Source organism: Nannobrachium achirus (assembly GCF_963921795.1).
Source record: "Nannobrachium achirus genome assembly, chromosome: 3".
Lineage (NCBI taxonomy): Eukaryota > Metazoa > Chordata > Actinopteri > Myctophiformes > Myctophidae > Nannobrachium > Nannobrachium achirus.
The window spans coordinates 3,605,757-3,627,567 of NC_137812.1; the positions used below are offsets into that span (position 1 = coordinate 3,605,757).

At 41.8% G+C, this 21,811-nt stretch overlaps 2 protein-coding genes across 2 annotated transcripts in view; one reads left to right on the top strand and one right to left on the bottom strand.

The window, feature by feature from the left end:
• LOC308281504 (DNA cross-link repair 1A protein-like) overlaps positions 1 to 11,236 on the top strand; it is a gene marked incomplete at both ends in the record, with an annotated part of 34,691 nt that extends 23,455 nt beyond the window's left edge. Inside the window, 3 exon segments of the mRNA XM_080721722.1 lie at positions 2,571 to 2,734; positions 9,490 to 9,634; positions 11,166 to 11,236. Of these exon segments, the coding sequence (XP_080577848.1) occupies positions 2,571 to 2,734; positions 9,490 to 9,634; positions 11,166 to 11,236 (380 nt within the window).
• Positions 1 to 21,811, bottom strand: part of LOC308281310 (uncharacterized protein) — a 277,254-nt gene that overhangs the window by 79,360 nt on the left and 176,083 nt on the right. The window lies entirely within an intron of this gene.

A 21,811-nucleotide genomic window follows, 5' to 3' on the forward strand; every position in this document is an offset into this window, starting at 1 on the left:
TATTGATTTCAGCTGTTGCAATTCCAAACATGACCTGCTTTAATTCCATCAGTCTATATTAGTAGCTTAATGACTAGTATAGTAGTATTAAAATGTATTTTTTATGTCCAATGTATTTGTATTTAGGTTCATAAAGTTAACATGACTACAGTATATAACTAAATGCGCTTGAAATTAAATCAAAATTTTACATTTCAGGATTACAATTAAAACATAACAAAAGATTATTCAGGATTCCAATTCAAAGAATAGCCGATCTACTGCGATGCGTTTTGAGCTTGTAGATCATCTACTGCGATGCGTTTCTATTTTTGCTTCTATTGTATGAGATACCAGAATGACAAAGTAGGACGTAGCAATATGCAATGTGGCCCTCTGGAGTGAAGGTGGAAATATAGTGGCCCTCACCATCATCATAGTTGCCCACCCCTGGTCTACAAGATACTCAGGGACCAGTGTCCACGTACCTGTCTGACTACTGCAACAGAGTGAGAAAGGCCCATGACCACAACTCCACAGGGAGCTCAACTGATCTCACCTTTCAGTCATCCCCCCAGAATTGGCACAAATTAATTCATTCAGAGAAAGGCACTATACAAATCTATGATATTATATTATTCTACTACTATGCCAATGCCATCAAAATGTCTCCCTATACCCTCCCTCAAAACCGCCATAAAAGGGCACCTGTCTGCAATACGCAACTGGACATAAATCACGTCTTCTAGATTGTATTTATGTATTAATTTCATTTGCCCAAAGATGTGTGTGTGTACATTGTGCAGTGGTTGGAGAGGTTTCCTCCCTGCTCTTCCATTGAGATGTTTAGATCCTGTGGTCAGGTAGGACACCTACTGGATCTAAGAGGTACTGCACAAAAAACAACCAGTCTTCCTAAACAATCTCTCCATTATAACTCAACAACAGTAAACATTTCATTATAAACATCTACGTATATATATATATATATTATGTCTCAACAGGCGTCCCCTAGTTTAGTATAGTTTATCGGTTAGAAATGCAACAATACATTTATCATGGGTACAAAATACAGTGTGAGGAAAGGAAGAAGCCAGCAGGCTTATTTGGAATCCTTCCCTTATTGGAAGAGGTCATTAATGATCAGATTTAAAAGTTCAATAAGAACAATACATACAAGGGGAGCAGCCGTGCGTCCAATAAAGAAATAAAAACATAGAAACTGCACAAAAGGAACAAAAAACAACAAGAGGAAAAAAGAAGAAAGAAATTAGGAAAGATGATGACGCATCAGTAAACTAAATCATGTGGACTACAGTAATGAAGAAATAAGATATTGCTTTAGATGTTTCTTGAATATTGGCAAGGATAGTGATGACTTAAGTGAAGCATCTATTCTAGACAGTTCCACTAATTAGGGCCTCTAAATGTGATACATGATTGATGTTTTGAAGCTAAACCAAAATCATCTCTTTGACTTGTGGGGTAGGAGTGAGCTGAAAAAATGAATCATGAGAAGAGGGAATGTCATGTTTACATTTTTTTAAAATTTAAGTCATAAATAAACAGGTTTGAAGAATATTTACTTTGTCTATAGGCAATAATGAATATTGAGTATATATACACTGTATATCATCGTTGTCGGGTGAAAACCTTGTATGTCCAAAACCATTCGTTTTTTATATCATTTAAAAAAATGAACTAAACTAGTGAAAACAGCCGATCTATAAGCGCACAACGCCTCGCACCGCGAGGCGTTGTGTGCTTGTAGATCTGCTGTTTTCACTACTTTTGTGCGACGGCCTTGCCTGATGAAGCAGGGCTTTACTTTGCAGAAAAAACATACAAATTTGAAACTTGGAGATACGAGGTTTCTACCCGACAGTGACGATATACTAGTCCTGTGCCCGGGGGTGTGCGATGAGGGAGGGATTGAATGTAGGAGTCTCAGAAGTACTGTTGGAGAACCCAGAACGGTCGGTGCCCGTTGGGCAGAATAGTCACCATCGTTGTCCAGTTGTGCAATACCCGTTGTATCTGTCTGTCTGGCTGGCTGGCACTCTTTTATGCCCATATATGGTGTTCCGTGTCCAGGCCAGTCTGTGATGTCATCTCCAAATTTGGGCACTGCAGTGATGTAAGTCAATGATGTCAGTCAGTGATGTCAGTTGGGCATTGTTACCATGGCGGGGACACTGTTTAGTATCAGTGATGTCAGCATGCAGTCAGACGGCGGACAGACATTCGGATTCAGTAAATTAATAGTTAGATATCGTCGCTGTCCGGCAGAAACCTTGTATCTCCAAGTTTCAAATAATGTATGTTTTTTTTTCTCGCAAAGTAAAGCCCCGTTTCATGAGACAAGGCCGTCGCACAAAGGTAGTGAAAACAGCAGATCTACAAGCACACAACGCCTCGCGATGTGAGGCGTTGTGTGCTCGTAGATCGGCTGTTTTCACTAGTTTAAATCATTTTTAAAATGATTTAAACTTTTTTAATGATTTAAAATGTTTAAAAAGTGCAAAATGAAGAGTTTTGGACATAGAAGGTTTCCACCCGACAACAACGATATATATATTCTGTCTCAACAGGCGTCCCCTACAGTGAGCACAGCAGCTTCATGGAGATGAAGAGGTTTGTCCAGTGGCTGCGGCCGCTCAAGGTCATCCCCACCGTCAACGTGGGCAGCTACGCTAGCAGGAGAGCCATGGAGACGTGCTTCAGTGAGTGGCTGAAGGAAGCCAGAGACACATCGGTCGGGAGTGGTTTACGTCTGTCCCCGTTACGATGCGCTATCATGGACCCCTAGGAGATGGATTGCTGAGGTGGAGCGCCACACCTACAGTACCATCAGTTCACGGATAGTACTTGCCGTACAACTTGCTGCTGCACCCAAGCCGTGCCACTCATACACTGAGTTGGCGGTGCCCAGGGTCGTACCCATGACCTTGTGGTCTAAAGGCGAGAGCTCTACTGGAGCTACCCAGAGACAACGCTCCATGCAGGGACCCTCACTCTGGGTTCCTTGAGGGGCTTCTTAATTACAGACCTTTAACAGGTCTGTAACTCTGTGAGTTCCACAGACCTGTAAGCGTCTGTAACTCTAAGGGAGCAGGCTACAGATACCTTGCTTTCATATGTAGGCACCTTTGCAGCCAGCCTAATAATAACACTAATAATAACCAGGTCTGTGATTAAGAGAGATTTTAAGGGTGTGAAAGCTGTCTGATTATGCAGATTGTATTACTTTCATCAATGTGTCAAATGTGAAGAGAACCATGTTTTTGGTATTTCAAAAACATGGTTCAATTGGTTCACTCTTAGCCTTAAGGGAGTCCTTGAAACTAATGGAATATATGTCATTCCACATTCAATTTGATAAAATAGTTTCAGTGAGTTCCCTTTGCATGTTCTGGTCAAAGATATTTCACTTTCAAACATGTTTGGGGTAATTCTATCGTCAACTCAGGCTTCTTTGTTGTTATAATTGTCATCATTTTTGGGAGTAAATTAAATAAAATCTATGGAAAAGTAATACAAGAAATACAAAAATAAAAAACACGGCCCCCGCATCCAGTAGAAGACCAATGTTAGTCTCCAGAACTAAAGACGCATGTTTTAAATTCATCTTATTCTAAAGTTTAAATTAGGTTAATAAAGGTTGATAAAAATGAATAGCAAAATACTGAAATACTGAATCAAGCAATTTAAAAAGTGTCTGGGATTAAAATGACCCCAAACATGTTAGAAAGTGAATTATGTCTTTAAAATCTAAACTAAACCATCTGAATGTTGTCAGATAACCTGCTTCGTTGGTTCAGAATGAAATGGACCCTTTGTCTTTGTCAGCCATTTTGTGCAGTCACTGTAATTCACTCTGTTCTTTATTTCACAATGTCTGTATTTATTCTGTGTTTTACTTCAATGTTTTATAAAAATTCTGCATTTAATTAAATGCTTTTCATTAAAGATAATTAATAAATGTGCCTTTTATTGTTAATGGAGGTGACTTAATATAATTTATCATAGCGTTTATCCTTTTCTGAGCACAACAGTGGAAAATAGATGTGACAATCTGACATGCTGCCAGTTCTGTCTTTAAAGCTGCACTATGTAAACTTTGCTCTTCTACCCCGGATTTGAACCTGGCTGGTTTCTTGTTCAATACATTTGATACGCTCTAAATGAGACTGAAATTTATAATAATTTGCCTAATAATAATAATACAAATATCCAGTATTTACTCTCGTATGAACCTGTGGTTTATTTACGTATAGATGAAACAGAACAGTGTACATTAATATGCATCATTTACATAAAACAATAAAGTTGAGCTTGTACAAATATATATCATTTTAGTGAAAGCTGTATGGTTGTAAATGTATCAAATATGTTTAGATCACAGCTAGACTGATATGAGATTGCTGAGTCTAATGCCAATTTTAGAGAAGTACAATTCACAGATAACATGTCATTCTTGACTACTGAAAAAGGAAAATGATATATTGACTGGGTTTTAGATTAGATACATTTTATTCTGTACTTAAAGCTGATATATCTTTTATACATACTGTACATGCAATATACTTAGAGCTGATTTATCTTAAGTCTTTTATACATACTGTACATACAATATGTAGAATTATTGTACATCATAAAATATTGGTTGATATGCAATGCACAACAAATGAAGAAATATATGCTCATATTAACAAGGAACAGTTGTTAAAGTGTTCTTACAAGGATCATGTATGATGGAGAAATATCATGAATGTGTGTTGAAATTGTTTGTGACAAGAAAAACTTAATTAGAGACATTTTATCCCATGGGGGATATTCCATGTTCAGCTTCATCCAGCAGAGTGCTTCTCACAGGAGAGGAGGGGCATGTTAGGGGTTAAGTGCCTTGCTCATGGACACCTGGACACATTGCTGGGGGCCGGGAATCGAACCTGGGACCTTCTGCTTCTGAGGTGGGCTCTCTGGTGGGCTCTCTACACATTAAACTGTGACTCTGCCCCTAAGTTTAATCAAAGATTCTTAATTTAGGAAGATACACATTCTCAATTGGAGCCACTAGAGGCGACATGGTACAAAACTCCTACATCTTGGATTTAAGTTCATGAAACATTTTCATCTCTCACAATCAACTCATCAACACCTGTCAGGATGTCAGCTTCACTCATGGTGTCGACTCCTGATGCAGGACGCCATCGTTCTAGGGCTCTTCATCAGCCAATCAGTGACTTTCCTGTCAGGTGATTCACCACTCTCTGTCTAGGAGGTCCAAAGTGTCCTCTGTTCATTGTCACCATGTCTTCTGTTTTCTCCATCAGCTCTGTGACTTCTGAAATGTCCCACTTCATACCATCCAGAACATGGTACCTGTAGCCACATTTCTCCAGGAGCCACCTCAGAGGTTCTCCTTCAGACTCCATGTACTCCTCAACACGTCTCCCTCCCAGACACCATCCCCACATGAACAGAACCAGAGCGTCTCTCCAGACTCTGTCCCCCAGCAGCTCCATCTGTTCCTCCACTGATCTCCTGTCAGCTTCAGAGAAACTGGACATGACATCAACAGTCACCAGGACAGCATGGGGTCCAGGAGAACACAGAGTCACACCGTGTAGAAGGACGTCTTTGATCTTCTGTGATGGAGGTGTAGTCGACCAGTCTGGACAGATCACCACACTCACTGTTCTGTCAGCAACTCTGCTCTGTTTTCTGACACATTGTGTCAGTTTAGTCTGGGTTCTAAACTCCTGGAACATGAGGTTTAATGTATGTTAGTCAAAATAATCAACTCCAATCTATTCTGTACTCATTGAAGAGTTTTCTCTGGCTTGCCAGAAATTAACTCACTGAATTCATTATTATGCATCACTTTGTCTAACAGAGCAACAGTAACACTACAAACATTACATTAATTATAACTAACTGTATGGAATAATAATTTAACTACTTAACTAGAAAAGGGCAGACAGTAGAGCATAAATGTCCACCAGGGGGCGTGCTCTAATAATAGTTGTGATGTATACAGTCATGTTTAGCTACAGTCATGAAGAACTGAGCACCATGTATCTCTCTCTCTCTCTCTCTCTCTCTCTCTCTCTCTCTCTCTCTCTCTCTCTCTCTCTCTCATTTATAACATTTATATTTGATCTCTTTACTGTTTACTTTGATCTCATTCATTAATCATTATAACATCACATTCATATGATATTACTTTACTGTTTCCTTTGAGCTCATTAATTATAACATCACATTCATATCATATTACTCACCTTGTGTACAGTGTATGGAAACACCTCCTGCTGCAGAATGATGTCTCCAGCTCTGCTCCTCTCCTTCTGCTTTCCACCAACCAACATCAGCCTGACATCTGCTAGACTCTGATGTTCTCCTGACACACACACGCACGCAAGCACGCGCGCACACACACACACACACACACACACACACACACACACACACACACACACACACACACACACACACACACACACACACACACACACACACACACACACACACACACACACACACACACACACACTTTATCACTTTCACCTTTCAAAATGTTTCAAATATAGATTAAAATAACTCATCTACAAGCTCACAATGTGTCATGATGCAATGTGTTGTGAGCTTGTAGATCTGCTATTTTAGTTTCTTTTCCTACTTTTGCTACTTTTGCGTGGCACTATGACAAGGTAGGGAATTAATTCTTGAAAAGAAAAGTTATAAAGGTTCCTGACAGACAGCAACAAAAATGAAAAATATTGATATGGCCGCATTTCCCAAAGCGCAGGTCGTACGACGCCCTTCGTACCCTAGGGCTCCACTGGCGGTGTCGCGTTGCTCTGCGTCGTGACGGCTTCATTGACGCCGTCACATTGACGTCCGACCGGCTCCACCGCAGCGCGGCGGCTGTGACTGTGAGGTATCATTCTATGGCCAATATAGCTCATTTCCAAAACAACATGAAAATCACTTTCAAACAGGAATAAAACTATTTGTGACCTGAATGTGAACGTATAGAGCACACTATGTTCACAGCAGAGAGCAGCAATGCACCACTGACCACTTTGTTTTGCCTGTTGTGTTTATACATAATTTTATCAAAGAAGACCACTGTAATTACATAAAAAAATATGCTAGGATTTTTGGGACATCTATTCACCATCGTGAATGGATAGCCAATGGCAGAAAGGCACGTATTTATACATTTAAATGAAATGCAATTACATCTAATCATAATTTATACATGACTGGACGTTGTGGACGGCGTAAAAAAATTGAATCGGGGCAATTTTCGAGTTTGGACGCCGTCACCGGAGCGTCCGACGTTGACGTTGCCGTCGGCAGTGGAGCACCCTTCATTGATTCAAACCGGAGCGCTCCGAGCGTTGACGCTCGACGCGCCCGTTGGAGCCGGGGGGTTAGGCTGCGGTCCTTACGATGACGGCGTTTCTCAAACGCTCTTGTAAGCGCCCCTCTCAAAACAGCCTATGCATGCCCTTGGGCTGGCCAGAGCCTTGTATTAGAGAGTTCTGCAAACTCTGGCCCCATGTGAAGGGATATGATGCAACTCTCCTTGAATGGCTCTGGGCTTCGATTGATAAGACGTCAGCAGCTGCGCTCCCAAAAGAATTTCAGTTGTTGGTTTGTATGATTGTACTCGGCCCATCAATAAAACATAGGCTACAACGCTGAAAATTAACAAACTTTTAGCGCTGTTGGTAGCAGCTAAACTGACCCATGTTTTAATTTGAAACTACATGCAAAGCTTTAAGCGCTGTTGCCTGTTGGTAGGCCTATAACTGACTGCACAAAGTGACTTAACTGCTCGTCTTAAATATTTATTTTTGTATTTCATAGGCTAGGCCTACTATGGCAGTATTGTAGACTAGAGTATTGGTTCTCAAAATGAGACTCAGAGACTCTCTATCGTTTATATCGATCTGCTGAAGCGGGAGTCGAACCCGAGGCTCTCAGTTGTTAGTCCAACTCACAACTCGTCATGCTATAAGCCTGTGTTCAGCTACTAAGGCTGTTGTCTGCCCCGTCTTGGCTGTAATAATTATAGGGCTCATCATCCTAGCCTGATTTCAGACTGAGCGCTGGAGAACCAGTCCGCTCAGAGAGTGGGCTGAAGCCAGGCGATCATCATCCTACACTCTCAAAATGTGAGTTGCATTTTGGAACCATTTGGTTCCTAACTTCCAAACGTCCAAACTAAAATATAACTATCCTGCCTCTTTAGCTCAGTGTTGTGTTGGCATGAGGGGCTAAAGAGGCAGGGCTGTTATATTTTAGTTTGGAAGTTTGCAAGTTAGGAACCAAATGGTTCCAAAATGTAGGCTAACTCACAGAGTGTAGGATGATGAGTGCCTGGCTCCAGCCTACTGTCTGAGCGGACTGGTTCTGGCTGAGTCGTGTTGGCAAGAGGGGTTGTGTGTTGGATTAGCAACTGGATGATCCGAGTTCTATCACCGCTTCCACGCGTCACTGCATGCCTTTTGGCTGGGGACAGGGGACCCCCACTGGTCCACGGACCCACTTAACAAATGAGGCAGCCTATAAGCTTGTTTTTTTTTATGCAAGTGTGTGTTGTGGTGTGCTATTTCTCAGTAGGATATATATCAAAGCAAGCGACACGCATAACATAAAACATATAGTTCACCTTTGTATTTTTTATTTATTTCTTATATAAATATAAATATATAGTTCACTTGTTTATTTTGTAATGCAGGTGTGTAGAATAGTCTACTCTACCATCCACAAGACTTACATAGCTTTTTTTAAATATACTTTCATAGTTATACTAAGTTATATACCGGTATGTGCTCAGTTTTCTAGAAGGGTTCTTACGGGCGCCCCAGGCACACCCTTAAAAAAGCCATCGGTAAGACAGGTCTGCAGCACCCGTGGGAAACTTGCAGGAAAGGTGTTTGCATGTCGCCACAGCTATTTGGTTCCATTGTACACTCTCGACCGGATTCCTGAAAGCCCTCGTTGCTCTTGATTGATGCCTGCGCAGGCTACAAAGGCGTTCTTGAAGCGTGTTTGGTCTCTACGACCATGCCTGAGCTTACGAGCACTCAAAATCGCTTTGGGAAACGCGGCCATTAAATTATTAAGATATGAAAGGAGAGACAGGCTAACAAAATTACACACACTCCCTCTCTCTCTCACACACACACACACACACACACACACACACACACACACACACACACACACACACACACACACACACACACACACACACACACACACACACACACACACACACACACACACACACACACACAAACACAAATAGGTTTTATAATCATCACCTTCAAACAGAGCTTTCAGAGCAGTTCTTTGTCTGTGTGTCTTGGTCATGAATGTGTGGACACGTTCCTGGATGTTCCTCTTCCTCTCTGACATCTTCTCATCTCCATCATCTTCATAGTGTCCACCTGTGTTTCCTGACACCATGTCCTCTACCTTCTCCAGAAGCTGTGTGACCTGAGTGACATCTGTCTTCTGGTTGTTGAGGACATGATACCTTTTTCCACATTTGTCAACGAGCCAGCAGAGGTCTTCACCTTCAGCCTCAATGTGATGTTCAATGCTTCTGTCTCCCAGACAGCCTCCATAGGTGAACAGTATCATAGAGTAACTCCACACGCTCTTTGGCTGAAGTGACATGTGTTCCTCTAATGCTACTCTCATTGTTTTGGTGAATGCTTCACAAAGAGGAACCGTCAGAAGAACGGCATGTGGTCCAGGAGGACAGAGAGACACACTGTTCTGGATCTCCAGTTTGTCCATCTCTGAGGTGTCCTGTAGTGGACTGTTGTAGAGCCAGCCTGGTGAGTCCACCACTGTCACATGTCGCCCTGCTACTTCACCCTGTCTCACCTCACACTGCACTGACCTCTGACCTGCTTTAAAACCACTTCCTGTCAGAATGGTGTTTCCTGCTGAACTCTTCACAGACCACCACCTTCCCAACAACACAATCCTGATGTCAGTCAGTCCTGTCAGAGAAAACATTGACTGCAATGACCTCTGACCTGTACCTGCTTTAAAACCACTTCCTGTCAGAATGGTGTTTCCTGCTGAACTCTTCCCAGAGGCCTGCTCTCCCAATAACACAATCCTGATGTCAGTCAGTTCTGTCAGAGAAAACATTGATTACTCTCACTTTGATGTTTTTATTTAAACACTGATAAACACTTTCATAAAATGTTTTTCAGTCTGTTTCCATTCAGATATTTTAACAACAAATAGATAAAATAGCAGACCTACAAGCTCACATTGTGATGTGACACATTGTGAGCTTGTAGATCTGCTATTTTCAAACATTTTGAACACATGTTTTTGTCGTGGTTGAGGAACAAAGCAACAATGTCCAGGTAATTCTATGATGTTGTTAATATGTAATAATCACATTGATACAAGTTAAATGAACACTAAGGTGTGTCCACTAGAGGTCAGTAGAGTACAGTGATGTATGCAGTGACATTATTACCTAGAGTCATGTAACAGTGGAACAATAAATACATCTACAATATATCTGTGTGTGTGTGTGTGTTTGTGTGTGCATGCGTGCTTGCGTGTGTGCGTGTGTATGCTTGCGTGCTCACTCGTTTGTGCGCACGTGTGCAGATCAGCTTTACAGATTCATTATCTTATCAGATTATCAACTATTTTAATTATCAATTTCATTAATTAAATATGTTTACTTTAACTGTTACACTACAAGATTTTTTCATTTTTTCTTCTCTTTTTTTACTTTTCATTAACTCCCTACAAACTTTCTTTAATTTTCTTATATCAATTATATTTGTACCACCAGTCAATCAAAGGCAGTGATTTGATCTGTAAGTGTTGGTTTTAACTGTGTGAGTCCTTCATCAGAGGAAGATACACAACATTGTTTTTGACAGCATTATAATTGGTTAGTATTGTGGATTTCATAGACCGGACATGTAGCCCCCTGATTGGCTAGTCCTGTTCCATTGTCTCAGGATGCCAATCCCATAGCCTGGAGGAACGATTGTGCTACATAATTCACCAATACAACAAACATGTAGTTGTTGGTCAATTTGAAAACTATTCTGGAATTGAGGTCCTTGGCTTGATGACATTGTGCACAAAATATATGATGCTCTTCTGTCTAATAGTTTATGAGACTATAATCAAGGGAAACACACCGGATGTGGAGGCGGCGCAGACGCGGTGCGTCAAAACATAGACCCCATTATTTTAATGAACTGAAGGTCTATTCACACTAGGCTGGTGTTGCGTGTGTGAGCGCAGTCAGTGCACGCATCCCATTCATTTCCAATGGAGAATTGTGTGGAGCCCTTCTAGCACGATACGGCAACAAACGCTGAATTTCACGCTGAGCTCACGCATCAGACCGACTGAGGAATTTGAATGAACTTATGAAACATTATTCAAATCTTGTGTGTGCGTGAGCTCTTGAAGCCAATGAAAGCAACGCTGCTCTGTGTGTAGGTGTGTCTGTGTGAAATGACAGGGACAGAGTGACTGTCCATCAACAACAGCCTTGCGGACTGAAAGCGCACAGAATTGCGTTCCAATGCGCTTTTACGGCAGGTATTTTTTCTTGGTGTGAATGCGGGTTAACCCTCACCGGTGGTGTCAGACACACGCAGGTGCGAGTCTGCCGCCTCGCCTGCCGTGTCGATACGCCGCTGTTCTATTTTTCCAGCGTTGCCGCGCAGAGAAAATGTTCTCTCCACCGGGGGAAAAGGATAGTCTACGCCACGTGGCAGCGCGCCGCATCCAGTTGGTGTTACCGCGTGCAATAGAACAGCATGCGTATTCGGGGCTCATGCTATCCGTGAGCCTGGTGTATCATGATAAGGCCGGGCTACACCAGAAAACGCGCGCTGTCTGTGCGTGTGCGATAAGCCCCTGGCTACACCAAGGAGGGGGTATGTGCGGGAGACCATGGGAGTTTGTGTACAAAACGCATACGCATATGTAAAAAATAGAACCGATCCTATTTTTAGGGAATGCATATCCATTGTTCGCGCTATCCGTGTGCCTGGTGTAGCCGACTGAATTGATATACTTTGGATCTTTCCAAAACGCCCCGCCCCGCATACGCACTAACACGCGTAAAAAGCCTTGGTTTAGCCCAGCCGATATATATTGGATCTTTCCAAATGCGTTGTGCCCACGCAGTAAATGCTATGCACTGACGTGAGTGAAAAGCCTTGGTGTAGTCCGACCGTCACGCGCGTCAATACTGCGACGCTGCACAGCCGCCCGCGTCCAGTGTGTGCTCCTCTTCATGCAGGCAGACAGACAGACTGACAGACAGACCAACAGACAGACAGTTAGGCAGGCAGACAGACAGACAGACAGACAGACAGACAGATGGTTAGACAGGCAGATAGATAGACAGACAGACAGACAGACAGACAGACAGACTAATAAAATATTCTTTCTTAAAATAAAACAAAACATACCAACAGCTTTTGGAAGTCCAGTTGATTGTTTCTGAGCTTCTGCCCTCCTTTGTTCTGCTCTTCTTCTGATAGATCTCTCCATCTCCTTCAGTTCCTCTGAGACGTGTTCTTCTGTCTCATAGTGACCATTACTAGTCACCATCTGATCTACCTTCTGCAGCAGCTCTGTGACCTGACTACCATCTCCTCTGTCACTGATGTTAAGAACATGGAAGCGGCCTTCACATTTCTCAGTAAGATATTTTAAGTCAGGGTCAGATCTAATGAGATCAGGTCTCATTTTGCTTTTATCAGCTACAGTGAACACCACATTAGTGTGTTTCCACGCTCTGTCACTGAGGAGAAATCTCACATGCTCCTCTGCTGACATCCCTGTTCCTGCATATGGGTCGTCCAGTCTCACCACTAGGGCAAAGACATGGGGACCTGGAGGACACAGATTCACACTCTGTTGGATTTCTAACTGAGTCAGTTTTGGGGTCAGATCTAGGGGATAAGAAGACTCCCATCCTGGAGTGTCGACTACACTGACCTGTCTCCCTGACACTAACTCTTGTCTCATGACACTATTAGTTGTTATTCCGATTGTGTCAAAAACATCTTTGCCTAGAATTATGTTTCCTACTGAACTCTTTCCATTGCGTCCACTGGGTCCAGCTCCTCCCCCAATCAGAACAATTCTCAGTTCTGACGGGTCACTGTTCTTCCCTGGTTGGAGAAATAAACATAATATTCATAAAGATCACAGATGTGACTAAAGCAGTATCAGTTTGTTGGTTTCATGTGTTTTAATAGAACTCACCTCTGATGGAAGCTGAGGTTCCACTGGACATCCTGTCTACAGCTGTTGTTTGAACTGTAAAACAGTAACATTACAGTAAGTCACAATAATCTGCTGTTATTATTGTTTTGTTGTCATTACTGTTATATCACACATTTGACTATATGATAAACAGTGGTGGACACTGTACTCAACCACAGTACTTGAGTCTAAGCAAAAGATACTCCTGATCACGTTTGTAAAAAAGATTATATCAGATCTACAAGCAACGCGTTGTGAGCTTGTTGTGATAGAACTGTAAAATACTTTATAGATGTGGTTATGATTATTTTTTATATACATCAATCAGAATAATTGATCGAGTATGTTTAACATGGTAGACAACAGCATTTATATTATTGTTATATTTTATACCATAATTTTCACATGAGAATGTGCTCTGTTGTCTCATTGCCGTAAGTGTTCTCATGGAGTAATTCAGACTAAAGTTGTCTCATTGCTGTGGGTGTTCTCATGGAGTCATTCAGATTAAAGTTGTCTCATTGTGGGTGTTATCATGGAGTCATTCAGATTAAAGTTGTCTCATTACTGTGGGTGTTATCATGGAGTCATTCAAATCAAATCAAATCAAATCAAATCAAATGAAATCAAATCAAATCAAATCAAACTTTATTTATATAGCACGTTTACAAACAGGCAAGCTGAACCAAAGTGCTGTACAACATTTAAAGCTATACTGTGTAAGATGCTCAACTAGTGGTCAGTAGCCCTATAGCAAACCGCGGTCGCGTCTGCGTCTTTCGGCCGTTTTTCGTACCTTCACACCCCCGCGTCTGCCTCCACCTCGCCGAGAGCTATCTTTAGGGGTCCCTGGTTCCTGTGCGTTCAGGCATTCCGGAGAAACAGACTACTTCACCCTGCCTGGTAGGCGAGATTACCTTTTGCGTATAGAGCCACACGGGCGACTACAAATATGGCCGCCATAGCGACCCCACTTCAACATGCGCTGTGATTGGCCGGCAGTGTATAACCCTCGCTGTGATTGGCCGGTAGTGTGATGACGCAATTTTTCCGCGAAAACCGGTCCCCGGTAGGGATCATAGAAAACATATAAAGAGAAGGCTTTAGAAGCTGAAAATAACGGAGTGGGGGTTCTAAAACTTTAGCGATTTAACAGTTAGGACAATTTTAAGATTTGTTTTATAAAAAAAGTTACATGGTATAACTTTAAAAACACAGGCAATACAAATCATCAAAGCAGTTTAAAAAGGAAACAAAGATGCAGGAAAACAATTAGAAAAACAACAAAACAAAAGATTACTTTAAATGCAATTAGGAGCAATTAAAAACAACTAGGTGGGTTGAATTTAAATGCAATTAAAAGCCTGGGAAAACAAATGGGGTTTTAATAACGATTTAAAAACACCAATTGACTGGGCAGATCTAATATTAAAAGGTAGACTGTTCCATAGTCGAGGGCCGTGGCCGTAAAAGACCGGTAACCCCTGCTCTTTTTGAACTTTTGTTTTGGGACTTCCAGTAGTAACTGGTCAGCGTCATTCAGATTAAAGTTGTCTCATTGTGGGTGTTATCATGGAGTCATTCAGATTAAAGTTGTCTCATTGTGGGTGTTATCATGGAGTCATTCAGATTAAAGTTGTCTCATTGTGGGTGTTATCATGGAGTCATTCAGATTAAAGTTGTCTCATTACTGTGGGTGTTATCATGGAGTCATTCAGATTAAAGTTGTCTCATTACTGTGGGTGTTATCATGGAGTCATTCAGATTAAAGTTGTCTCATTACTGTGGGTGTTATCATGGAGTCATTCAGATTAAAGTTGTCTCATTACTGTGGGTGTTATCATGGAGTCATTCAGATTAAAGTTGTCTCATTGTGGGTGTTATCATGGAGTCATTCAGATTAAAGTTGTCTCATTACTGTGGGTGTTATCATGGAGTCATTCAGATTAAAGTTGTCTCATTACTGTGGGTGTTATCATGGAGTCATTCAGATTAAAGTTGTCTCATTACTGTGGGTGTTCTCATGGAGTCATTCAGATTAAAGTTGTCTCATTACTGTGGGTGTTATCATGGAGTCATTCAGATTAAAGTTGTCTCATTGCTGTGGGTGTTATCATGGAGTCATTCAGATTAAAGTTGTCTCATTGCTGTGGGGGTTCTCATGGAGTCATTCAGATTAAAGTTGTCTCATTACTGTGGGTGTTATCATGGAGTCATTCAGATTAAAGTTGTCTCATTACTGTGGGTGTTATCATGGAGTCATTCAGATTAAAGTTGTCTCATTACTGTGGGTGTTATCATGGAGTCATTCAGATTAAAGTTGTCTCATTGTGGGTGTTATCATGGAGTCATTCAGATTAAAGTTGTCTCATTGTGGGTGTTATCATGGAGTCATTCAGATTAAAGTTGTCTCATTGTGGGTGTTCTCATGGAGTCATTCAGATTAAAGTTGTCTCATTACTGTGGGTGTTATCATGGAGTTCTGTGGACAGAATGCACAGTAAACATTATCTGAGTCATCAACACACTGCTATTTCAATACGTTAAGATAAGGTGTATAAGGGGTAAATTAATTCAATTAAATTAAATAGAACGGAGGCTCCACATTTTATGGTGTTGACATGGAGCCAAACAGCATGAGATTTGATTTGGTGAATTAATATATATAAAGTCCTTTGCATTTTCAGGCCCACACTTCAACTGCAGATGGCGCTGTCTGTGTGTGGACCTGATAGATATAATAGGTGACCTCTCAAAGCATCTGCATGAACTCCATGACTGTTCAGCAGAGATGAAACAGGACAATGGCTGATGGTAATGGTTGCTAAACCATGATTGGCAATTAGAGGCATCTGAGGCAAAGAAGACTTAACAAGGTTCCCACAAATTTTTCACCGGTCTGAGCAAAGACCACCAGTTGTGGTCATGTCAAGTTATGGCTTATTTAACCGCGGTCGCGTCCGCGTCTTTCGGCCGTTTTTCGTACCTTCACACCCCCGCGTCTGCCTCCACCTCGCCGAGAGCTATCTTTAGAGGGGTCCCTGGTTCCTGTGCGTTCAGGCATTCCGGAGAAACGGACTACTTCACCCTGCCTGGTAGGCGAGATTACCTTTTGCGTATAGAGACACAAGGGCGACTACAAATATGGCCGCCATAGCGACCCCACTTCAACATGCGCTGTGATTGGCCGGCAGTGTATAACCCTCGCTGTGATTGGCCGGTAGTGTGATGACGCAATTTTTCTGCGAAAACCGGTCCCCGGTAGGGATCATAGAAAACATATAAAGAGAAGGCTTTAGAAGCTGAAAATAACGGAGTGGGGGTTCTAAAACTTTAGCGATTTAACAGTTAGGACAATTTTAAGATTTGTTTTATAAAAAAAGTTACATGGTATAACTTTAAAAACACAGGCAATACAAATCATCAAAGCAGTTTAAAAAGGAAACAAAGATGCAGGAAAACAATTAGAAAAACAACAAAACAAAAGATTACTTTAAATGCAATTAGGAGCAATTAAAAACAACTAGGTGGGTTGAATTTAAATGCAATTAAAAGCCTGGGAAAACAAATGGGGGTTTAATAACGATTTAAAAACACCAATTGACTGGGCAGATCTAATATTAAAAGGTAGACTGTTCCATAGTCGAGGGCCGTGGCCGTAAAAGACCGGTAACCCCTGCTCTTTTTGAACTTTTGTTTTGGGACTTCCAGTAGTAACTGGTCAGCGTCATTCAGATTAAAGTTGTCTCATTGTGGGTGTTATCATGGAGTCATTCAGATTAAAGTTGTCTCATTGTGGGTGTTATCATGGAGTCATTCAGATTAAAGTTGTCTCATTGTGGGTGTTATCATGGAGTCATTCAGATTAAAGTTGTCTCATTACTGTGGGTGTTATCATGGAGTCATTCAGATTAAAGTTGTCTCATTACTGTGGGTGTTATCATGGAGTCATTCAGATTAAAGTTGTCTCATTACTGTGGGTGTTATCATGGAGTCATTCAGATTAAAGTTGTCTCATTACTGTGGGTGTTATCATGGAGTCATTCAGATTAAAGTTGTCTCATTGTGGGTGTTATCATGGAGTCATTCAGATTAAAGTTGTCTCATTACTGTGGGTGTTATCATGGAGTCATTCAGATTAAAGTTGTCTCATTACTGTGGGTGTTATCATGGAGTCATTCAGATTAAAGTTGTCTCATTACTGTGGGTGTTATCATGGAGTCATTCAGATTAAAGTTGTCTCATTACTGTGGGTGTTCTCATGGAGTCATTCAGATTAAAGTTGTCTCATTACTGTGGGTGTTATCATGGAGTCATTCAGATTAAAGTTGTCTCATTACTGTGGGTGTTATCATGGAGTCATTCAGATTAAAGTTGTCTCATTGTGGGTGTTATCATGGAGACATTCAGATTAAAGTTGTCTCATTACTGTGGGTGTTATCATGGAGTCATTCAGATTAAAGTTGTCTCATTACTGTGGGTGTTCTCATGGAGTCATTCAGATTAAAGTTGTCTCATTACTGTGCATGGGTGTTATCATGGAGTCATTCAGATTAAAGTTGTCTCATTACTGTGGGTGTTATCATGGAGTCATTCAGATTAAAGTTGTCTCATTGCTGTGGGTGTTCTCATGGAGTCATTCAGATTAAAGTTGTCTCATTACTGTGGGTGTTATCATGGAGTCATTCAGATTAAAGTTGTCTCATTACTGTGGGTGTTATCATGGAGTCATTCAGATTAAAGTTGTCTCATTGCTGTGGGTGTTATCATGGAGTCATTCAGATTAAAGTTGTCTCATTGTGGGTGTTCTCATGGAGTCATTCAGATTAAAGTTGTCTCATTACTGTGGGTGTTATCATGGAGTCATTCAGATTAAAGTTGTCTCATTACTGTGGGTGTTATCATGGAGTCATTCAGATTAAAGTTGTCTCATTGTGGGTGTTATCATGGAGTCATTCAGATTAAAGTTGTCTCATTGTGGGTGTTATCATGGAGTCATTCAGATTAAAGTTGTCTCATTGTGGGTGTTCTCATGGAGTCATTCAGATTACAGTTGTCTCATTACTGTGGGTGTTATCATGGAGTTCTGTGGACAGAATGCACAGTAAACATTATCTGAGTCATCAACACACTGCTATTTCAATACGTTAAGATAAGGTGTATAAGGGGTAAATTAATTCAATTAAATTAAATAGAACGGAGGCTCCACATTTTATGGTGTTGACATGGAGCCAAACAGCATGAGATTTGATTTGGTGAATTAATATATATAAAGTCCTTTGCATTTTCAGGCCCACACTTCAACTGCAGATGGCGCTGTCTGTGTGTGGACCTGATAGATATAATAGGTGACCTCTCAAAGCATCTGCATGAACTCCATGACTGTTCAGCAGAGATGAAACAGGACAATGGCTGATGGTAATGGTTGCTAAACCATGATTGGCAATTAGAGGCATCTGAGGCAAAGAAGACTTAACAAGGTTCCCACAAATTTTTCACCGGTCTGAGCAAAGACCACCAGTTGTGGTCATGTCAAGTTATGGCTTATTTAACCGCGGTCGCGTCCGCGTCTTTCGGCCGTTTTTCGTACCTTCACACCCCCGCGTCTGCCTCCACCTCGCCGAGAGCTATCTTTAGAGGGGTCCCTGGTTCCTGTGCGTTCAGGCATTCCGGAGAAACGGACTACTTCACCCTGCCTGGTAGGCGAGATTACCTTTTGCGTATAGAGACACAAGGGTGACTACAAATATGGCCGCCATAGCGACCCCACTTCAACATGCGCTGTGATTGGCCGGCAGTGTATAACCCTCGCTGTGATTGGCCGGTAGTGTGATGACGCAATTTTTCCGCGAAAACCGGTCCCCGGTAGGGATAATAGAAAACATATAAAGAGAAGGCTTTAGAAGCTGAAAATAACGGAGTGGGGGTTCTAAAACTTTAGCGATTTAACAGTTAGGACAATTTTAAGATTTGTTTTATAAAAAAAGTTACATGGTATAACTTTAAAAACACAGGCAATACAAATCATCAAAGCAGTTTAAAAAGGAAACAAAGATGCAGGAAAACAATTAGAAAAACAACAAAACAAAAGATTACTTTAAATGCAATTAGGAGCAATTAAAAACAACTAGGTGGGTTGAATTTAAATGCAATTAAAAGCCTGGGAAAACAAATGGGGTTTTAATAACGATTTAAAAACACCAATTGACTGGGCAGATCTAATATTAAAAGGTAGACTGTTCCATAGTCGAGGGCCGTGGCCGTAAAAGACCGGTAACCCCTGCTCTTTTTGAACTTTTGTTTTGGGACTTCCAGTAGTAACTGGTCAGCGTCATTCAGATTAAAGTTGTCTCATTGTGGGTGTTATCATGGAGTCATTCAGATTAAAGTTGTCTCATTGTGGTTGTTATCATGGAGTCATTCAGATTAAAGTTGTCTCATTACTGTGGGTGTTATCATGGAGTCATTCAGATTAAAGTTGTCTCATTACTGTGGGTGTTATCATGGAGTCATTCAGATTAAAGTTGTCTCATTACTGTGGGTGTTATCATGGAGTCATTCAGATTAAAGTTGTCTCATTGTGGGTGTTATCATGGAGTCATTCAGATTAAAGTTGTCTCATTGTGGGTGTTATCATGGAGTCATTCAGATTAAAGTTGTCTCATTACTGTGGGTGTTATCATGGAGACATTCAGATTAAAGTTGTCTCATTACTGTGGGTGTTATCATGGAGTCATTCAGATTAAAGTTGTCTTATTACTGTGGGTGTTATCATGGAGTCATTCAGATTAAAGTTGTCTCATTACTGTGGGTGTTATCATGGAGTCATTCAGATTAAAGTTGTCTCATTGTGGGTGTTATCATGGAGTCATTCAGATTAAAGTTGTCTCATTACTGTGGGTGTTATCATGGAGACATTCAGATTAAAGTTGTCTCATTACTGTGGGTGTTATCATGGAGTCATTCAGATTAAAGTTGTCTCATTACTGTGGGTGTTCTCATGGAGTCATTCAGATTAAAGTTGTCTCATTACTGTGCATGGATGTTATCATGGAGTCATTCAGATTAAAGTTGTCTCATTACTGTGGGTGTTATCATGGAGTCATTCAGATTAAAGTTGTCTCATTGCTGTGGGTGTTCTCATGGAGTCATTCAGATTAAAGTTGTCTCATTACTGTGGGTGTTATCATGGAGTCATTCAGATTAAAGTTGTCTCATTACTGTGGGTGTTATCATGGAGTCATTCAGATTAAAGTTGTCTCATTGCTGTGGGTGTTATCATGGAGTCATTCAGATTAAAGTTGTCTCATTGTGGGTGTTCTCATGGAGTCATTCAGATTAAAGTTGTGTCATTACTGTGGAGGAATTCCATCCTGAACGCTGAGCCATACAGCACGTTCAGCTCTGTAGGCTCTGATCACCGTGTGGTCTCCATGAGGGTGCGACTGAGCCTCAGGGTCCCAAAGCCAAGCCCCAAGATTCGGCATGACTGGAAGGCATTCACGACCAATCCGGGCCTCCAAACCAGGTACACGGAGGAAGTCAGGAAGCGCTTTCGGCAGCTGGATAGGGGAGAGGAGCCCAGCCGTGAATATGGGAGATTCATCACAGCGAACGAGGAGGCGACCAGACTGTGCGTGCCAGTGCTGAACAGAGTAAGAGCACCACCACGGTCCAGACACCCGAAGGTTGTAGCAGCACGAGGCAGGTTGGAGGAAGCACGACTCAACTTTGAGCGTGAGCCAACAGAGGAGAGTCGCGAGACACTGAACGAAGCCAAACAGTCTCTCTTCAGCACCTACGACACCATCAAAGGGGAAGAAGTGATGGAAAGTGTGCGAAGAGTGCAGGCGGCGCAAGGTGAAAGGCAATACGGGGAGGCCTGGAAGGTAATAAATGAGATGACAGGGCGGAAAAGGGCCAAGGAGGGCCAGGTGGAAGGACACAGCCCAGAGGAGAGGGTGGCAACATGGTTCGACCACTTCCAGAGGCTCCTGGGAACATCAGTGGAAGAGGGAGAGGAGGAAAATATACCGACAGTCCTCCAGGGCCTGAACATCGACGATGGACCCTTCACAACCAGCGAGCTCGCCAGGGCAAAATCCACCCTGAGAGAGGGAAAGAGTGCTGGGCCGGATGGCATACCCCCAGAGGTCTTGAAGAACTGCGACCTAGACAACCTCATCCTAGACTTTTGCAACAATGCTCTACAGCACAACAAGCAACCTGAAATATGGTCTCTGTCTAACATCATCCCGGTGCCTAAAGCTGGAGACCTCTCAAAGCCAGACAACTACAGAGGCATCAGCCTGACATGTATTACAGCTAAGGTCTTCAACCGAATGATACTGAACAGGATACGGCATGCCATCGACCCTCACCTGAGAGAAAACCAAAATGGTTTTCGAGAGGAGAGAACAACCGTAGCACAGATCCTGGCATTAAGGAGATTAATAGAGGAGGTGAAAAAGGACAACCTAGCAGCTGTACTGTGCTTCATTGACTTCAAAAAGGCTTTTGATTC